General features: G+C 44.3%; 1 protein-coding gene across 1 annotated transcript in view; it reads right to left on the bottom strand.

The window, feature by feature from the left end:
• Positions 1–13,610: 13,610 nt before the first annotated feature.
• SLCO3A1 (solute carrier organic anion transporter family member 3A1) overlaps positions 13,611–21,808 on the bottom strand; it is a 126,183-nt gene continuing 117,985 nt past the window's right edge. The window contains exons 9-10 of the mRNA XM_009276634.2: positions 18,799–18,863; positions 13,611–14,325 (exon numbers count right to left, since the gene is read on the bottom strand). Coding sequence (XP_009274909.1) covers positions 13,946–14,325; positions 18,799–18,863 — 445 coding nt within the window. The 3' untranslated portion in view covers positions 13,611–13,945. The remainder of the gene's footprint in view (positions 14,326–18,798; positions 18,864–21,808) is intronic.

Raw genomic sequence — 21,808 nt, 5'->3', positions numbered from 1 at the left:
GACCTCAGACAGGGAACAAACCCCCCTGATCTGCACTTTGTCCTCCTCAAGCTCATACGCAGTTTTCCCTACCTACAAGGCCAGTGAAACCAGATTTCTACAGCTGCTCTTCACCTTCATGGATTTTTCACCTCTAAAATAGGGATCTTCCTACTGAGACCTCTGTATTCTGCAAAATATCAGCTATAGCTATGTAGTCTTTCGCAGCCAGTGCTGTGTTCCTCCCACTCGTGCACAAAGGCAGTGGGACTCGAGCAAGATCTGCCCCCAAATTCGGTGCTCTGGGTCAGAACATGAGCCCAGCTCAAGCATTGTGCTGGCAGGGCAGCACTGGCAGCATCTTTCCGGACCCTGCTGGGAGCACCAGGGGGGAGATGCAAATTTGCAAAGGAGCGGACACAAAGCCAATTTTAAAATGAATGTTGGCCTCAGACTAACAGGGAAAATGCACCATTGGCTTTGATTTTTAAATGCATTAATTCTTCTCTCAAAGACTGAATCAATGGAAAAAGGAAACTGAGTGATGGATAACCCTGTACTTGCTTAGGGATAGGATTTATCCTCACGCTGTCTGGCAAGAGCATGGCCTGCTGTTGGGTGACTGCATGCACTTGCATTTTCCTCACAGCAGCTGTGCCTGCTCCCATGTCCCAGGTAACCATCAGGCTGGTGACGTACTAAACGTAGGTACCGGTGGGGTCTGGAAGGGTGAGAAGTATCTGTGAAAAATTCCAGAAGGTCTGTATGCACTTGTATTTCAAAATAGAACAAAATATTGAATTTCAAAATTTCCACAGAAGTGTAGTGTTAAGCAGAAAAAATTGCTTGATGGCAATCAAAACATTTCATTTTGATAAAGAGTCCAAATGCTCTAGTTTATTTCATATCCTGATAGAATTCAAGCTACAGTTTCCCAAAGAAAACTCAGAATGATCCAATTCCAGCAAGACACTGCGAGCTCATCGAAAGATTTCTTTTGAATGAAATGCCACCGAAATGGAGATATTCCCACAAAAAGTCATAATTTTTGAGGGAAGTTAAATTTTTTTCCTCATGGGGAATATTCTGACCGGCTGTATTTAGCCGTTTGTTTTCACACTTCGCCTGCACAATTCAAAGGCGTTTGTGTGGAAGGAGAAGTGCCACGTCATGAAGGGGCTGAAATCCACCACGTTACAGAGGAGATACCTGCCAGGGACCGAGATTCCTCCTCGTGCTGCTGAAGGTTGACTCATAAAACCAGGGTAGGTCTTGGTGTGCAGCACCTCTGCCAAGCAGGCTGAAAAGATTAGTCCTTTTCCCCCTCTATCCCTCATTTATCAGCCTCCATCTGGTTATCTTTTGCGTGGGTCACAGGCACTTCTGTTGTCAAAGTTTGCAGAGCGCTTGTTTCAGTTACGGCTCATTCGGCGTCAGGGACGGGAGGTATTACTGCAGCACAGCTCACGGGTAACAGCATCACTTCGGAACGTGCCGAGCACTTTCCTTCTGCCCTGTACAAAAGCAGCCTTACGCTGGGTGCCTGTATTTACTGAGCTCCATGTGCGCGTCTCTCTGCCACTTGCATGACATAAAATGTCCTTTGCTGTACAGAAAGAAATGAGCCCATTTGGGAGCATTGAATGGGGAGGAATTTAGCTCGCTTACGGAAGCAGCGATGGCCAATAGTACCACAATAATGAAATGGTAGGTAGCATTTTGAAGGCCTGTAGGTATCTGCAAAATGCACGTGTGCCTAAGCCCTTTGTCTCAGCATCTGAGGCACAGGAATGTGATTCAACACGCGGCTGTCAGGAACATACCTGCTGTTTAAAAGCAAGATTTGAAAGAGAACCCTTCAGGCTCCTAGCCTGCTGAAAGTACCTGTCTGATCTCATTACCGCGTTCTAGCCACACGAGCCAGGATCCGTCCCTACAGAGCTGAGAGACAGACAGCAGGAGGTACGAATGGAAGAGCCGTGGATCAGCAGGCAGCTGCCTCTTGCTGAAAAACCCTTTCTCCTGGTAACGAGACCTCTATGGATTTGCAGTGAGGAGACAGTATGGTCCAGGGCTGCTCAGGGTCAGCCAGGACACAAGCTGCAGACAGCTCTCTGAAGACAGGCAGTTCTTGGTCTTGCAAGGCACAAACCCATGCTCCTGCCTGGCCCATATTTGTCACGGGAGGGAGGGGAAACCAGAGACAAGGAATAAATAATTTTGCCCTGCCATGAACAACATGGGATCTGTCTGTCTTCCCTGACTGGCTGAGCAGGGCTCTTCAAACAAGATTTCTGGTACAAAAGTTCACAATTCCAATGACATGTTTTATCCTTCCAATATTCTCCATTCCTGACCTCCAGATTGCTCTTTGCATGATCCTTACTGCAGTAAGCACACATCCTACAGCATGCTTTGGTTGCAAGCACAGGAACACCAGGACACAAAACCCAAACAAATTCTTTTAAACCCTAACAACTACTTCATGCCATTCAGCCAGCTCAGGGGCACCATAAAGATCACCTGAGGCTTCAGGAGCTGAGCAAACTTGGTGCAGAGCTAAGACGTTCTGCTAAGCACATTCCTGGATACACAACCTTCTCAGCTTGGAGCTCCCCAGACTTCATCACCAATTGCTGCCTTCGACTGAGCCCAGGCTCAGAAGACCGCAGGCAGGCTAGCCTTAGGAAGGCTGCCAGGAGCACACCCCCCCTGAGGCTGGGGAGGACAGCCACCATATCAGCAAGACTTACCCAAGGTCCAGGGACAGCAAGGAGGAGATGCATCAGAGAGGGCTGAAGGAGGCAGGTAAACTTATGGTGTTGATGTGACCCATCTGTGAGTCCTTTCTAATTAAAGCCGGGCTCACAGCACAGCCACACACGCAGCCCTGCTGCTAATCAGGGAGGGCTGAGCACTGACACATTAACCTCCTGGTCTTGAAACATTAACTTTACCAGGTATAATATCTTCTAGGTGACATAAAGGTTAATAATCTGCATCCAAAACAGAATCCAGCTCGGTAAATACCCAATTAACCGGGTTCTGTCAGAGGCGGCAGCAAAATGCAAGATCTAGGAAGGCTGAAGGGAGGCCCTGAAAAGCTGGGTGTGATGTGTCCTGGTTTGCACACCAGTTGGGGGGACAGCGGCTGGGTGTGATGTGTCCTGGTTTGCACACAGCAGGGAACCTGTAAGGAACAGCCAGTGGAGCATGCAGGAGTGATGCCTTCAGAGGGCATCTGTGTAGTCTCCAACACCAGCAGTAGCTAGGCTGAGGGAAAGCAATACAATGACATAAATAAAAGATGCTTTGCTGTCGACATTTAGCAAAACATTTTTTCCAGCCTTCCTCCCTCCCTCCCTCCCTCTGAACCGCTGTCCAAAATTTCTGTTGTTTGAAAGCGAATTGACAGCAACAGTGGCTGGATTCAAGTTATATGCAGTAAAAGGTAAGGGTTTTTTCTAACTTTTAATCTTCGTTTTGCCTCTGCCTTCCAGAAGAGGGAACTGGAACAGGGAAGGATAAAAAATGAAACAACAAGGAATAACTGAATATTCAGCTCAGTTTGAATGTAATTGCCTCATTTAGCATCATTTTGTAGAAGCTCAGGAGAAAATGATTTTATTTTCATACAACAGATTTGAAACATTTAAAAATAATGGGTCAAATAAGTGCTTACTTTTATTCTGACCAATGCAGCAGCTAGAACAAGTGGAAATGGATATCATCACATTCTCACGAACATGTCGCTCTGCTGGCCCGACCCCGTGGCACTGGGTGCTTTGATGGAGATGAAGGGAGAAGCCTCTGCAGCTCTTGGAGCAAAACCAGCTGCAGGGGCTCAGGGTGCTTTGCAGGGCTCAGCCACTTCACTGAGCTGTTGCTATTTTAGCTAAAAGCTCTTTTTTTTTGCCTCCACAGCTGAAATGACACAAAGAGTGTCAGACACATTCGTTACCAACGAGACATCCAGCATTTTTCCCAACTGCTCAACTCATGTTCCCTCTGAGCTCCTCCTCATCTTACTGTCTTCCAGGTGTTCAAGTTCCCCCCCTCTGCAACGATCTAAGATGTCCTGGTTCTCCCTCTGCTTTTCTACAAACATTAATTAAACTTCGTCTTGCCCTTTCCAAAAATCTGCCTTACCTTCTCTGTCACAACCACTTCTTCACCGGGACCTCTCCTCTGAAGGCACTGCATATGCACGGGAACACGTTCAGCCCCACTGCCATTTCTAGCAAACTTTCAACCTCAACATTGAACCTCCAATCCGAACCCTCAACTCTGCTTTTACTGAAACTGAAAACTTTCTGGGAGAGACAGAGTACCAGCCCAGCCAGCCAAGCTGGGAGAACCAAAGAGATCATCCAGTGAGACAGGAGAAGAATGAAAATAGTGTTTTTAATATCATTTACAGCAAACTTACAGTATGTATTTCACATCACATATTTCTAAACTGCTCATCTGGAAAATATAAGCTGCAAAAATACAGAACACAGTACTCAAAATATATCGAGCATGTGGTTTCTCTTTCTTTTTTTCATCTTCTTTTTTTTTTTTTTAAATCAATTGTACAGTGAAACATTTCCTTTTCCAAACCAGGTTTTGGTGTATTTTGGAAGTGCTGCAAAACATCTGCAAAATTACCAGCAGTCAAACCAGCACACTTCAAAGACCTTTCCAAGGACCACTTTCCCTTGGGCACTGTAGGAGAAGACTAACCTACAGCTCGAGGCAGGGGAGAGGCACCTGGGCTCATCCAGGTCCCATGCACGCCGCTACAGACCATCTGTGGAGATGTCCTGTGCAGGTAGAACCTTCTTCACACAGAACCACCCACAAATGCGGCTCTGCCCAGCTGACTGTGAAGAACAGCAATGATACGTGGGACAAACATCACTGACTGGTCTGGTACGGAGGCAGGCAGATACTCCTCCGGTATCGTGGACCCTGTGCAGAGCTCTGTGGGGGAGTTTTGACCCATAGGTGTGACAAACTGCACGGGGTGGTCTTGTTTCTCCACCAAGACAATCAATGTGGAAGCACCCTCCACACGCTGAGGGAAGATTACATCCACACACCAGCTGCAAACACTTGCCAGAGAAGTCCTGAGCTTCTGAAGCCTGGCGAAACTCTCACCAACAACCCAGTTAAGAGACGCACCAGGATATGGAGGGCACGTGGCAGACCTGCCTCACTGAAGTGTGTTAAATCTGTTATTACGCCATGGAGAAACATGAGGATGGAGAAGGGAGCAGGCTAAGGAATAAAATAAGTTCCTAATATTCTTATTAGCAAAAAAAAAAAAGCCCCTCAGTGTTTGCCAGAGCCACAGAGGGGCCAGCTGGTTGAGTTAAGAACAGGAGAACTTCTTTCCCAATCTGCTTTGAATTTTAAGCTCTCAAGTTTGCTCAGCTGTAGCTGCTGCTAAGGGATCTCAAGGGTGGAGAATAATCAGGTTACACAGGCAAGGCATACACTCCTGATCAACCTCTGCATCAGGAAAATAAGCAAAGAGAAATCAGCCAAACTAAAACTTCGCTTTTCCTCCATCATGAATGAAGCGTGGCCAAGGACTGGCTGGGCAGCACTGTCGCTTCTGCCTACAAACCACTTCAAGTCAAGAGCTGCTCTCCTCCTGCGTATTTACGCTGCCCCCACTCCCTCCACTCTGCCTGGTTTTCATATGGTGCTTGTGTCTCACCTATACAGGGCAAAAGGAATTTTAAAATAGTCTTACCGCAAACATTTCCCATCTAATGCCATTCATGCATTTCTAGCTCACAGGACCCCAAATGTCCCCATGCCTGGAATGTGATATAAGTACATACAGCAGTGAAAAAATCATTTCTGCAGACTGCATTTGACTTGTATCAAAATCCTAACGAACACCACATTTATTGTACTTTATTTACATGGTAGTCACGTATAATATAATACAATACAGCGTTCCATTTGCAGTGGTAGGCACTATGGGTTTTAAAAGGTCACAGCTCTTCCCCTGCTCCCATCCCCACCCCTCTTCCCTACGGACGTGGCACCGAAGCAAACCAAGAGCTTCCTTTTGCTTGAAATGCTGTGCGGTCCCAGCACTGCTGCACTTTGCCACTGAACCCTGCTCTGAGATGGCTCTTTCCCAAAAGTAGATGATGGGAGCCGCTTTCATGTGCTAACATGGAGACTCCCAAACTTTGGGAGTCTCTGGCAACCCTTAACATTTGTCAGGGACAGTTTACGCATAGCCTCATCACCATGCTTTGCACTTGAAAACATCGTGAAGGCAATGTGGGGCTACAGACCTCTGAGCACAGCTTATAGACCACCTGCGGTCAACAGAGCACAGTTTTGGTCCCACTGCATGTAAGACTTTAGGAAAACGGCTGTGAGTCTTCAAGAGGGATCATCATCCTCCGATCAGGCAGAAAGCGTGGGCGAAGAACAGGGGTCATTTCTTCAAGTTCACACAGTTAGACTTGAGGCACCGAAAACATAGCACTGAGATGTAGTTTACATCGAGGGGTAAATGCACTGGTATTTGTGCGATGCCATACTGCAAAAGAAAAGGGTTTTGAGCGGCTAGGATATACATGGCAGGGAAAGATGCCTTTTGCTGTCCTACCAACTGGCAATTAAATTGGGAAGAACTAAGATATGTTAGGCCATATGCAACTCTCTGATTCCTGAGAGATTTTTGCTTCCGATCTAAGAGCTGTGCAAGCATCGCAAATGAAATTTGCACCACCTGCTTCACCTTAATACCAATTTGTTTTTGTCTGGGTTCATACCCTTCTCGTGTTTGCTCTCAGTAATTACTCAAATGGATGCATTAACTGGTAGGAACGCTGGGAGAGGCAGAGAATTTCAAGTATCTGTGAGAGAATATTCCTGGAAAGTGGATTGTGAGTTGGAAGCCAGCACTTTGGCTGTCCTGGAGCAGTGTATGTCCAGTGGTGCTCTGCCCACTGGCATTGAGCAAGGATCCTCTTACTCAATTCCTAATCGCATACTTTTGAACTAAGTATTTGTACTGATGAGAAAATTCCAGCCTAGGGAATTCAGGGAGCAGAAATATCCCCCATGATTTCTATGTCCAGTCAGAACAAACCAACACATATGAATTATAAGAAAGCTTTTCCAAACCCCTCCAGACCGCAGATGATATGCAGAAACGACCTTGCAAATACACTGGAGGCATTTTCTTGGTTTTCTCAGCAATTCACAAGGAAGAAATAAAAGGGAAAATTAATTTATGAAGTTGCTATAAATTATTTGCTGAGTTGGACTTGACAAGCTTCTTATTGCTTTCTGCCATTTGCAGACACCAACTGTGTGTAGAACAAGCCCAGCACTACAGACTGTCAGGGTATTGCTAATCTCTTCCTTCCTAGGGTGTGACACTCTGCTCTGCCACACTTAATCTGAAGAAAGTGGAGGAAACATCGCAAACTCATAGTATCCCAAAGACCCCATCCCTGGAGTCACTTCATTCATCAAACAAATAGAGACTGAAGCAAGGTTTTGACAAGCAAAACAGCATATACACTACATACATCCTAAGGTCCCAATCTTGCAGCCATTTAAATGGATTCCTCTGTTCACGTGGCTTCTCCTTAATCCCCTGTGTCCTTTCGGGACCGAGGGATGCTCATAGCCGAGCAGCTGTGGCAAGACTGAAGCTGAAAGAAAAGCAATCCATGTTCGTACTCTGTCAAAAAAAACCACTGGTATTGCTTCTGAGGAGACAGAGCCTCCTTCTGCTCCACTGGATTCAGGGAATAGGCAATGGCCCAAGATTTTACTTGGCATCGCTAGTTAATAAAGAAGTACCTCATGGCTAAGAACTGCTGAAAGGCCATTTTTCAGCAAAGCAATTGTATTAAGACTCAGATTGGCTAGAATGTCAATGGAATGATAGAAAAAGTCATTCGCAGCCTAGAAGTAATAGATTTAGTTTATAAAAGCAGAACAAACCATAATATCTTGAGCATATGTAATACTAAGTGAGACCTGCTGGCATCCCAGGCAAATTTAAGTGCCAGTCAATAACTCTGAACACCTCGTATTGACTTGGTAGAGGTGAGCTGTGCTTTGCTGTCGGGAAGAAGGAAGAACTGTGGCTGGAGAAAGCAAGCTGATGGTCAGTTTGGAAGAAATGCCCACAAACCGTGGGTCTCAGGGAGGTAGGGCAGGTAGATCTATCCAGGAGCACGGAAGGGTGGATAATCCTTTCCGGGACTCCAGGGGGGCTCAGCCACTGGTTGTTTCTTTCCTCCTTGGATCAATCTCAACCATCAGATAACCGAAGCTGAGCCTGGCTCGTGCCAAAGGCTTCCATCGCATGATTGCCCATCTTAATAAACCGCTGCCTATGTTCACACCAATTGTATCTCGGCTGCCCGCCCCCTGGAGTCGTTGCCAACAAAAAAGGCGAGTCACAGCAGCAGCATGGGATGTTGGGCGGGGTGAACTCAGATTTAGGTAAGAAAAGCAAAAACTCCTAATGTAAATGGGAACAGGTCAGTATTATTGGTTGTATTCAGGGGTGCTCTGCCCTATGCACAGAAAGCCTGTGAACTTTGCAGGCATTAATCAGATCTAGAGAGAGAACAACAACAAACCTGCTTCTGTCTGCAAAGATAGTTCACGTGAAATTAGGGGGATAGATGAGCATGGCTGTGTCTAAAGGCAGAGAGGGAATAAGTCTGGAAAACCTTGTGAATAAAGGAACAAAGCTGTTATCACATCAGTCCAGTGAAGCATTTGCATATGTCTTTAATGCTGACAATTCCCCCATGTCACCTGCCAAGAATAAAACAAACATCACATCAACGTTGCCCAAGTCTGATGAAAATACTGAGCCCAACGCACCCAACTGTGAGAAACTCTCACACGGCAGCAACAGCCATGGCTGACTCGGGAGCTAAAGCTTCACAGTGCTGGTAGCCTTCAGGTTGTCTTGGGTTTGCTGCAGAGTGAGACTGCTGGTTATGAGATGGAGTCGCCTTTCTGTCTCCCAGGACCTCGTTTACTGAGAAAAAATACGTGTCTGACTGAGACACAAAGGTAAACCTGAAGTTCATTGCCTCCAACAGCAATGTGATGAACACAAAACTCTGATGGGGATAGGAGGGACTCCAAATCTCATTCATTCCTCCCCCCGCCGCCCCCCCCCAAGAAAAAAATGCCGATGCATCTCAGCCATTTGGAAATACTCCAATCACTTTCCAAATGTTTGCAGACCAACAGTTCAATTCTGAAACATTCTGAAGCATAGCTAACTCAGCTAATTGAAGCTAATTCCTCTCTGCATCTTTCCCTTTTCACCTTCCCAGCAAGGTGAGACCCAACTGAGATTAACAATAGCAGCACTACGTAGTTCAGTGCCTCTTGCAGGGGTATGGCAGTGTGAGGCCCTTCTTAGTTGAATTCCCAAGGAATGAAAGGTTTGTCTAAATAATTCAAGTGATGGCCTTTTCGGTCCCACTATACATCCAAGATGTGCTGGGCAAACTCAGAAAAATGGATGAATTCAACAAGTATAAAAAGAAGGTTCTGAAAATGCATCCCCTTGTTAACAAGGATGCAAAGAAACCGATGGGATCGATTCTAGTGTCATCTGCACCAATTTTAGATTGGGGTCCCCTTTCAATTCCACTGGGGCTGTGCCAAGGTGGTATCTGCGCAAGGGAAAGGAAACCCCAACCTGAAGTCATGCAAGGCAACTGGACAATCCCACAGAGACTGCTAAATCTCAAGTAGTTTATATCTCCAACATCCCATCCCTTAGCAGACAGCCATGCAGGGAACACAGTGCTTGGAAATGCCACAATCACATTTCTGCTGAGACTGAGGTCTCAACAAAACCCTGAATTTCAGTGCCCCTGAATATGGAGAAAAAATTTCCGACATTGGATCTGGACTGCACAGCTCAGACCATGCCCCTGTTTCTGTTCCCAGGAATGGGCATTTTCCTAACTCCATCCTTGTTCTTAAGTTTCCTGCACGGTTAAGGCAGTTGCGGGATGGAAGTGAAGTGCTGACAGGCGAAGGCCCATACTGCAATTTGGGAAGCGGGAGGATGTCTGAGACTCTTCATTTGTTATTCTGTAACAAAAATTGGGTCGCAGGAAAAACTGGCTCGTGGTTTTGAAATCAGGAGAAACAAAGAGCCTGCTGGGATGGATGAAGATTTTGGTCTGTGTGTTCTCTTTAAACTAAAGCTCTGTTCTTGAATCTGTACCAAAGCACTGACAGTAAAGCCCTTCATGATGCAGGCATCTGATATATCCTTAAAAAAAAAGAGTGGGATGGGGAGAGAGCTTTTCAAAAGTCGCATTATCAAAAGAAATAAAACAACAATCATGCGGGAATTTTAAGTTACAGTTTAAAAATAATGTAAGTAACCCCATTCAACTGCGTCTCACATACATACCAAGAGAAGAGATTAAATGAAAAAAAGTAAACAAAAATAAAAATGAAAACGTTAAGTGCCCTGGACTCCTGTTTCTATAACTCCGGTCAAGGGGGACTTTTGACTGTACTGACAAACCACACCGGGAGTTTGTTTTGCATCACGTCAGCATGCTATTCTCCTTCACCTTGGACTTCCAGAGGGGAAAAAAATGAAATTGTGAAAGGGGTTATAGAATTTCAAGCAAACAGGCTTTTAGAAAGGTTCTATTCTGTGACATTTGTGTTCGAGTCTGAATGTGTGTGTATAGTATAAAATTATGAGCTAACATTTGAAAAGACAGCAGTCTAAGTAATAAATTTTCAGAATGAAGAGAACTGTACAGAATGATTTCAAAGGCTTATACTTGACAATTATACATATTTTATGAGACAGTTATGCACCCTGTGCCTTTTTTAAATTCATTGTTTTATGGATGCAGTATCTCTATTTTAGCAGACAGGATATACCAAACCAATCTAATGGTCTAAAAAGCATCATTTACCACCCAATATAACAATGGCACTGCATAGCTTAATAACTTATTTTTTTTTCCTCAAACTCCTTCATTAATCAAGTGATTCTTAACATGGCTGAAAACCAAGAATCAAATATCTGCAGTTACAATGTTGAGTATTTGGCACAGTGGAGTTTATTTGAGACACCCCTTTTTTTTTTTGCCCTTATTGTTGCTGAACATATAATGCTGTGCATAAATTACACACACACATGTAAGGTCAGTCAAGTGGAAGCAGTTTGATACCCCACACCCATGTTTCAATGCCTCGATAAGAGCAAAGTCTGCTAAAAAGGTGTTGAACACGAGTGGCAAGTTATCAACCCTCTGTAACTGTGCCAGCTCTGGGGTGTCCACTGCCAGCAATGGACAAGGACTTGGGGAAGATCAGCCCTTCCACCAGCTGCATGGAAGTGGCGCCCAGCATTCAGTTTGACGTGCCAAGTTACTTCTCTAAACATCTGCAAGTTCACAACAGCTTCAAAATACAAATGAAAAAAAAGGAGCTTTTTGATTATGATGCTAACCCTTAAAACCCTTCTGACATTTAGTCCATTGGAAATGGGTCTGCTTCCTGGGGAAAACTCATCAAACACAACCAATTTGTATTACTTCCCAGCAGGAATGTTTTGGAGATGAAAAATATGCATGCAGAATAAGCCTGACCCAACGCTTCTTGAAATCAGATGAAAGCTTCCCCATGATTTTTGCAGGCTTAGATAAGTCTGCATTGCAAAAGCAAAGCCAAACCTGCTCCTGCATGGGTGCCTCTTGACGATCTGAATGAAAATTTCAGAGGTGCTCAATGCTGGCCAGCCTCTGCTCCCATAACCCAGCCTTCCATAGGAACACTATTTGCACATCTAAGGGCAAAACGTGGCCTTAGGAGGGGAGGAGGGGAGATTATTCCACCTCCCTCACATGGCTTCCACTGAAGTCAGTGGAGTTTCTCAGGTGAAGAAAAATATCAGTTGTGAGGGTTGCAGGATTAAGGTCAGTATTCCTTTCATCTTGTACACACACACACGCACACTTACTTTAAAGAAAACATCCAACAATTTCTAAGTTATCAACCCTCTGTAACTGTGCCAGCTCTGGGGTGTCCACTGCCAGCAATGGACAAGGACTTGGGGAAGATCAGCCCTTCCACCAGCTGCATGGAAGTGGCGCCCAGCATTCAGTTTGACGTGCCAAGTTACTTCTCTAAACATCTGCAAGTTCACAACAGCTTCAAAATACAAATGAAAAAAAAGGAGCTTTTTGATTATGATGCTAACCCTTAAAACCCTTCTGACATTTAGTCCATTGGAAATGGGTCTGCTTCCTGGGGAAAACTCATCAAACACAACCAATTTGTATTACTTCCCAGCAGGAATGTTTTGGAGATGAAAAATATGCATGCAGAATAAGCCTGACCCAACGCTTCTTGAAATCAGATGAAAGCTTCCCCATGATTTTTGCAGGCTTAGATAAGTCTGCATTGCAAAAGCAAAGCCAAACCTGCTCCTGCATGGGTGCCTCTTGACGATCTGAATGAAAATTTCAGAGGTGCTCAATGCTGGCCAGCCTCTGCTCCCATAACCCAGCCTTCCATAGGAACACTATTTGCACATCTAAGGGCAAAACGTGGCCTTAGGAGGGGAGGAGGGGAGATTATTCCACCTCCCTCACATGGCTTCCACTGAAGTCAGTGGAGTTTCTCAGGTGAAGAAAAATATCAGTTGTGAGGGTTGCAGGATTAAGGTCAGTATTCCTTTCATCTTGTACACACACACACGCACACTTACTTTAAAGAAAACATCCACCACACAATTTCTAGATTGCAAATTATATATATATATATATATTTAAAAACTGGAGAGAACATAAACAGCCTCTCCATATATATAGGTATTCACTGAGTCACATAGAATATGAAAAAACTATATTTTTTAAATCATCATATTATCTGTAATTCTCCAACTGACAATTGTTTTTATAGAGACACAGTGCATTCGTTCTCTTTTTTAAAAACATATTATGTGTCTTCATTGGCTTGGTAGCATATTAGAACGAAGGCGTATGGATAAAAACCGCAGAGGATTAAACAAACCCCTTGAGTCACATTATGTTTGGGTGAATTAAACAGGATCCTTCCCCAAACTAGCATAAATAAATCCTATGGAAAAGTGTCAGCGATTTAAGGGTTAACATAAATTTGAAAATAATTTTTAAAAAAATCTTATTAGAGGACTACACAGACAAGTATTTGGAATTCATCCCCCTTTAAAAATGACAGCACGTTTGGCAAGTGTGAGCAAATGTCTTGAACTTTACTGGGTTTGAGAGATCTGAGCACAGCTATTCACAGACAACCACAAAGCTGCAATCTGCGAATAAGCCTCGTCTGGAAGGACTCCGATACCTCTGACAGAATTGCTCGCCACCTGGAAGGTTTCCAGCAGCTTTCAAGGTATTTATTGTGGACTCGTGGCTGGTGACAGAGTGTGACTGGTGGAACAACTCCAGCACCGCTCCCTCTTTGCCATCACGGAGCACAGCGGGTTTGAACAGCACCCAGACTGGCTAACCCTTCAGCCCATGCTGCGGGGCTCCACGTATCCCTGGGACCCCGTTTGCAACAACAAACGCCTATTCCAGCATGGCCGTTACCACCTTGCTTTCTCTATGCCTCATGCCCAAGCCTGTCCGTTTGCTGAGCTCTCCGATGAACCTCTGCAGATGCCCTTCTTGGAAGCTCGTACTGTCATCAAAGGGGCTGGTACCCAGCCACAGCAGCTCTCTGCTTTCTCCATCACCCCACAGGATACCACAAGTGATCCCATTAAAAGATGCTGTTCTCAAGAATCCTGGCTGGGTCTGACTTTGAGAAAAAGACAAAAGTTTCCTGTGTTGCTGTTGTTGTTTTGCAGTTGTGTTTCTTCATTCGTGCCCTCTTCTTGTTTTTATTAAAAAGGACCCTTGTATTATTAATATAGTTCACCCCTCCACAGTCACTATAAAACAGACTCCATATTTTCACACCACTCATGATCTTCAAGGTTATAGATAAATTTTGTCCTATGTGATTGATTTTGGGGCACCGAGTCCCGCCCCAGATTGTCTAGGGTGAGAGTAGAGGCAAAAAACTCACTAGTGCTGAGACCACCTTCGTGGTTCTTGATGTATCTTTTATAGTTTTTCCTCAAGCACTGCCAGGTCGTTGTATATAAGATGAATGCAAAAGACTTCAGGGCTATAGCAATACTAACATACAGGTATCTATAGACCACGTTGTCATACAGCGCGCAGGCTCCTTGCTCGCCACAGAACGTGCTCCAAAACAGACACGTGGAGTCAATTCCAGCCCCAAAGATCAGCGGAGGTGGGATAAAACCTGTCAAAATAAGAGAGACAAATCATGCTTTTATGATCCTTAAGATAAAAAGAGAAGACGTGATTGCAGTGAATGGAAAGAGAGGATACTTTATCAAGGTTAATGGTCCCAGCTGCAGCCTGCGATTCTAATTTTTTAAGTTCTCAAGCAACCTAAACAAAGTCTGTGGATGAGTTTTTAGCTTGGACTCAACATCTACGGAAGAGATTCCTGCTGATATCAGCATGCAGGAAGGATTTTACTCAAGTTTAAGTGGCTTTTATTAAGCTTCTCGTTTGCCTAATGAGACTGAGTGGAGGGGTAAATGAAAGAGGAGGAGGACAGCCTTGCAGCTTGCTTCTCTGTTTAGATATCGGTAGTTCTGCGCTCTGGGGTGTTCACCTGAAGGACGTCACAGGACTCCAGTTCAGAGCCTGAAATCAGCTGGGGCACTGAGGTCTAGTTTTGGACCTTTCCCTGACACAGAAGAAGGTTTTCTCCAGGTCTAAGGAAAATAAACAATGGCCTCTAATAGATGCCAAAGATTAAATCTGAAAAGAAGAGAAAATTTCAGTGCACCGTTAAATGAAATATCACAGCAGGATTCTCCCACAGCCACTGCAGCTAACTACTGATGAGCGTTTCTCAATCACTGTTTTCAGCAGAGCTGCAATCTTAAAGCAAAGTAATCACTCCAGTCTCATTTAACTAATAAAGGCAATGTTTTTCTCCTCTACTTTTCCCCATCCTACAGGGATATTGTAGAGGCCCCCTGCTTCACATTACCCTGATGGTGGTTAGGACATCCGCGTTCCAGCTTTGCACTCCCAGCCAGCACACGTGCACTGAGCATGCGGCACTCAGAAGAAAATGTGGATGTTCTACATATGTAAACCATTTCTCTGCCTTCTGCTATATTTATGGGGGGAGGCTGGAAGTGGATAAACCCTGGAAAAAACCCTGACTGATAAAATCATTGCTGTAGGTTAAGACAGCAAGCAAGGGAGAGCATCGTATCTACTGAAACCGAATAGCAGGTGGGCACAACACACCCTCAACAGTATCGCTCCATTCGTAGATGCTGTGATGCCTGAGACTCTATAAATACACGTGTAGACAAACAGACACAAGGACTGCAGTTTCTAGACAGAAAAGTGTTTAATCTTGGATCCAGTTTCATCATTAGCTTGGATTTCCAGGCTTAAAAAAAGATACCTTCCTTCAGCTTGTCATGAACAAAATAGTGACACTCATGACAGATATCCTAAGACTACAAATAAATTGGTTGTCTTCACTGTTTCCTGTGGTAACTGAGATCTCTTTATTTTATTTTGTCAATTGCTAGAGCTCTGCAGATTTTGTTTGATCTTCCTTATATGTTAATAAATGCAGGAGTTAAGAAAGGCTATATAGGCTTTTGGTACTAATTTTAACCAGTCATTAATAGCACAAATGTAATAAATAAAAACAGATGATACAAAAGCAAGACAATCTTTTTGTTAGAAACGCTAGTTCCATCTAAAAACCTGGTTATGTTCTGGAAAAAATGTCAGCGCCAGCTCCCTGTTTGTCATTTCAGCGACTGGAAATTCCAGACTGGGCTGGTTCTGCTTCTAAGTTAAAAGATGCTTTTTTTTTTTAAAACCTGTGGACACCACACACTCAACCTGGAATTTAAAAATTCAGCTGGGCTCCTGCCAGAAACAAGCAAAGACATTGTGCTGCTGAATGCAGTTTGTGTGCCCAGTGCTGCACTGGCGCTGGATGCCGCCTAAGGGGGTAACATCCAGATGCGGCAGTGACCGAGGAGGCAGGAGCCACACACTTTTTGGACTAAGAGAAAATTGGATTTGGATCATAATTTTGAGGTGTGAGCCTCTGCTTGTTACCATGCTGAGAGATGTTGATACAAAGCTTTGGAGATGCATAGGCTGAACTTGAGAGAGAGCTATCATCCCCATCTGCTGGCTTCAGCTGGCTTTCCAGGTTTTCAAGATAATTTGGCTTCGAAATTGCTCCTCATAAGACTTAAGGAAGGACCTGTTTCATTGAACTCCAAGGCTACACCTATGTGAATGCAGGCATGGATCTGGAAACCTTAAAGAAAAATATATGAAAAACATTGAGCAACCAATGAGTGTTTCGGGCCATTTTTACCAGAGGAGAGGACAAGAGACTCACAGGAACAACTCGGTGCCTAGACCCTCTGAGACAAGGGAGTTGAGGGGTTGCACTGCAGATTGGAAAGTCCTTCTGAGAGAGAAACACTGTGTTTTTGTCATGTTGGAAGAAGAAAGGCAAACAACATGGACTTGTACGAAAAACAAAAGGAAGTGTCCTGGTAAGTGGAGGCTTTGCTAGGATGCATGGTGAATGCCATCCCGAAAGGATGCATCCAGGACCTTACAAGCCCAAAACTCTCTGTCATTCCAGACATTTCCATTCCAAACCTTTGGCTCCAATGGCATTGCTTTACTCTCTTCTCTGAGAAACTGCAGTAACGCTTTTATATGAAGACACTGTTACGCTGCCCTCTCATAGCAGAATTCCTATGGAATGAGATAATACATCCAGGAGGATACCGGGAGGATTCAGTCGTGTTTCATGTTATTACAGTGAATATTAAAGAGATTCAATCATGTTTTACCTCTTACTACAAAGTGTTGCAAAAATTTCTGCTATATATATACTTCACTGCAGAAACTGTAGGGCTGTATAAAAAAGCTGCTTCTGTCTTACTGAAATCTATTAGCTACGATTGCACCTCAGGGTCTCATACTTCCTATATTTAATACTCTCCTTTGGTTCAAGAAGCAGCTATTATCACTCTTTTCTTAAGTCAAAGCTTAAAGGTGAACTGAAAAGCTTTTAAAATAAATCAGTAAAGCTATTCTCAAACCTCAGGTTGTTAAGGGCAAAATTTGGATACCCTTGCTCATATAGAAAAGTACCTTTCTCTTCATTTTCTATGGGTTCAAGCTACATTGCTGATACGCTTCAGGAAGTATTGTCTTATTTCATGGGAATTCCTTAGTGACAGAGCAACATATAAAGATTTGAGTTTAAATTCTTACTATGGCTTCTTATTGGAAAAAAACAGATCTATTCAACTTAAGCAGACATGCCTGAGCCTGGTTTTAGAGGAATTCAAGACGCCGCTATCTCAGGAGGTTTCTCTCTTTTGAAAGGAAAAGAGAAAAGAGAGAAAATCTCCCCCCTTAAGTACTTTTTCCTTTGGAACCAAGAGCCCACAGCCATCCTCCTTGTACACTTGCCTGCTGACACTCTGCATTCAGCCAGCGAGAGCTGAAGACAGGTCAAAACCCGATAGCAGCCCCAAGAGCTAAAGAAAATGCTGCCTTTGCAAGGCTCAAACGAGAGCTGACCCAAGCCAACCCAGAAGCTTCCCTCTGAGTTCTCTGAGCTCTGGATAAGATCACTCGATGGAGCTTTCTGTATGACTGCAGCTACTTCATCAAAAGCAATGAAAATCTAACTGGCTTTATCATAAACTGGTCTGGGACCACCATTTCCCTTTCAGCTAATGGGGAATACGGTGTTACAAAAATTAAGTAAATAAATGAGGTCACATTCAAAGCAATGTATGGTACCGTGGGATTTTTGGTCCCTTACTTCCTAGTGTCTTGCTGCAGCCTAGGAGATCGCATTTTACTCTCCAGCTCATTCCTTTGAGACTGGGGGGGGTCATGCAGCAAAGGTATTGCCCATGCCCTGCTAAAAAAAAGTAAATTCCACTCCCACAACATGCAGAAACCCCGTGCATGAGATGGACCCACACAATGATGGATCACAGAGGATTTTGCCCTGAAGCATTGAGATTAATGAGCTGAAATATAGGAGCTTTAAATTAAGAGCCGTCTCTTCAAAAGAGGGAAAAACCCTCCACCCAGAAACAAGAAGCAGGCGAATAACAGCCCAGTGTGCTGCTTTTAATTCATACATGAGAAGCACATACCGGTCCAGAGGAACAGCCATATGCATTTTAATGGGATATTAACCCACAGGAGGATACAAGGACTGAGCCTGTCTCATTTCACTGTTTCCCTTTCCGAGACACCCGAAGGAAGGGCCAAACACACCATGTAACACAGGTCCTGTCCCTCAAAGGAGGATTAAAATACATATCCCTCTACTTCAGCAATATGCAATACAGCATTAATTTTGCAAGCTGCTGACGTGTTAATAACAGCTATAGAGGATTAACTGGTTGCTTGGGACCATGGCAGAAACGCTCATTTCTCATGCAACACCGCATTTTCTTCCATTAGCACAATTCAAATGGCAGGAAAAGCGCCTTCAGGAGCCTTGATGTGATATCCTTCATAGAGAGGGCTGGGACCCTGTCGTGTCAGACCCCACTCATGACAACCACAGCACTGCACGGAGTAGAAATCAACTTTTGCATGTTAAAAATACAGTTTTCCATGAGGGAGAAAAGGATGGGAGAGAAGGACATGAAACTTTTGTACCTACCTAGCAAACGGAGAAGCAGGAAAAGCACCCCCAAAGCGTAAGACTTGAGTTCGGGGCTCACGGTTCTGTAGGGAGGAGGGAGGGAGAGAGTGAAATCGATTCTTGTTGTTCTGCTTTGATTAACACACCCCGTGGCCATTCTGTGCTGTCAGCCAGGATGCCACCACCACCTCTTCAAAAAGTCATTAATGGGTTTTTTCTTCTCCCTTCGCCTGAACTGCCTACAGCCCCAAAAGTAATTGCATCGGTGATAGGTTCAGGAATTTAGCTAAATCATTAATAACAACAGCTAATCTTGTCGTCGGATGGGGAAAAATGAAATTCCCATCCCAGTAAATCATCATTTACAAGCTCCCCATCATGCTTTCAAGGCTCCAGATGTTGAGAATTGGAGGGAGAGAAAACTTTTTGTTCTGAAACTTCCCAGACTACTCAGAACAAGAGAGAGAAGGGAGCATGACGGACCAAAAGGTTCAGTCAGCCTGTTAAATCAAGCCTCCCAGTGAGGAAGTGCTCAGGAAGACTAGTTTTCATGGGTGTGAGTTTAGCATGCAAATTTTTTTTTATGCTGGGAAGACAACGTTTGCACTGCCTTTTGCTACGAACACAACCCACTCTATCACATTAGTGTTATCCTTCAAAGGTGCTTTAAAAAATAATTCATGGCTTTCTAATTCGCTTAGCTCAAGGATGCTACTGGCTAAAGCCATCCTCTTGGGGTAGGCTCAGAATTTCAGAAATCATTAATTTGGTCTTAAGTCTTATAATAGCATTTTATTTCCCACTGTATATAAAGGCTGGGAAAGCAGGACAGTGATCCCCACATGAACAGATTCATCACACGGGAACTTTAAAGGCCTCAGCTGCCTCTTCCATTAGCTCCTTACAGAGGTCTGCAGGCAGCACTGCTAGTGGCATCCATGGTGGCAGTGGTGGTCCTCTGTATAAATACATTGGAGGGGCATCAGACAATGCCGATAAAAAAGCCAGAAACAGCAATAGTTTTTAAGTTAAGAGAAGACCATTCTGATCACCTGTCCTCATCTCACACATTACGCAGGCCACGTAACACCATACCATGAATCCTGCAATGAAGCCTGTGACCTCTGGATGAATTTCAGCGAAGTTTTCAGGCAGACCCCCAGGCTCAATATAAAGCCTTTATGCCATGAAGTATCTACCCTTGGAAAAATGTTCCAGTGGTTAATGGCTTGGCTCAAATAGGATTCTACAGTTGGGTGGGAAATGAAAGAAACAGAAGGAGTATTAAAGTTTATTTCATGGAAAAAACAGATTATCGTGTGAAATATTCACAGCGGGTTTTTAATCAGTGATGATGTCCACTTTTTTGTATTTAAGACGAAAGTCAATCCCCATACCTTAGGGTGGAGCAAAAGTTGCCACCTGGAGACATCTCCTTTTCTCACTGACTACAGCAGTGAACACATGACTTGCCTAGACAAGACATCTAATTTGTAGACACTGAAGGAAGATCCCCTTTGGATGCTGGATGAGCAACACCAGAAGGCCTGGGGGGGTGGGTGGGGGAGTCAAATCTATTCTTATCTTTATTCCCTGCTGCAATGGTCCCAGCCAGTCCCTAAAGCCCAGGGGGACTTTCTCTTCTGTAGCCTCAGCTCCAAAGCAATCAGCTACCTCTGACGAAACTGGTTTCATGCTAAAACTTCAGTTCCTGCTGAGTGGCCACCTCAGACACATGCCAGGGTGCACAAAAGCTACCAGTCCCAGTCTAACTCTCGCTGGCCCAGTGAGGGGAGTCAATGCCACTTGTCACTCCCGGGGACACCAGGGACACACTCACAGGCCAAAACTTTCTTTTAGCAAGGCTTTATCCAAGACAGCGGTTGCAAGAGAGCATGAGGTGGTATATGGCGAACAGCTCTTCCCCGTACATTTTAGAAGCTATCTGATTCTGAGGGGAGTGTAGTTACTAATTTGGATGTGTGAATTGTTTATTTCCTACAGCTGTGAGCTGAATATTTTTAATATTCCCTCAGCTTTTCTTATTCCCTTGTATTCTTCTTCCTGGCTGATGACTGGCTTATCTCATTTGAAGTCAACACTACGACATCTCCATTCAGGATCCTACAGGTGCTGGCAGCTCCCTTGAACAAAGAACTCTTCAAACTTCAGATTACTTTTGCCACAATATTTATCATCAGAAATTTGATTTCCCTTTAGCTACTGTGGATGCAAAGAGAGAAACGAACTAGTAGGTGGAATATCTCATTTTGTACCCTGCAGGGAGACATGCCCTCACAGAGCTGTTCTGTCCAAGATCCACTCAAGAGTGTGTTTCTAATACAGACCTTATTGATTGAATTTTATTGGAATTTTCCAGGCAGCAGAATGGATCTGCTATTTATGCCTCTGGTTATTATTCTCAGTAAGTGACAGCCCGGACAGATAAGTAATTCTAGATAAACGTGGGCTTAGATATATACGTATATCATAAGGTGAAGTGTTCCATGTGTCTGGAAATAACACAAGGTCAGTTATTTGAATAAGCCACTGTTGCCCACCTATTCATATTGGCTCAACTCAGAGACGTCCTTCAGACTTTCAAGTTCCTTCTGTTCTTGGACTTGGTCCAGGGTGAGAGAAGTTAAACTCTAGCCGCGGGAGTATTGACGAAGGCTAGTCTTTGCCGCAGCCTTTCATTTTTCCATGGTTTCTATGATCTCCAGGCCATTTCTAAAGGTTTCCTACTAAGCCATTATGGGCTGAGAACATGGGGCTGCAATTCTGCCCCTTTCCTGATGCAGCTGTAATGTCCTTACTACCCGGACTGGAAACTGCACTTCTGTATTTCCCTTCCCACGCTAATCCCAGCCTTGGTAAGAACAAGCCTGCCACCTTTCTTTGCAGCATCCCTGCAGGGATCATCTCTGTTGGCAAGCCCAGTCCCTCCTCAGTCCCATTTTAACAAAGCTGTACTCGAGCAATTCCTGTGTTCTCTCTAGCAGGTCAGTACCGTAGGCACTGAACT

This window comes from Aptenodytes forsteri, unplaced genomic scaffold (assembly GCF_000699145.1).
Source record: "Aptenodytes forsteri isolate BGI_AS27 unplaced genomic scaffold, ASM69914v1 Scaffold1, whole genome shotgun sequence".
NCBI classification, from domain to species: domain Eukaryota; kingdom Metazoa; phylum Chordata; class Aves; order Sphenisciformes; family Spheniscidae; genus Aptenodytes; species Aptenodytes forsteri.
This window is presented reverse-complemented; position numbering and strand designations above follow the sequence as displayed.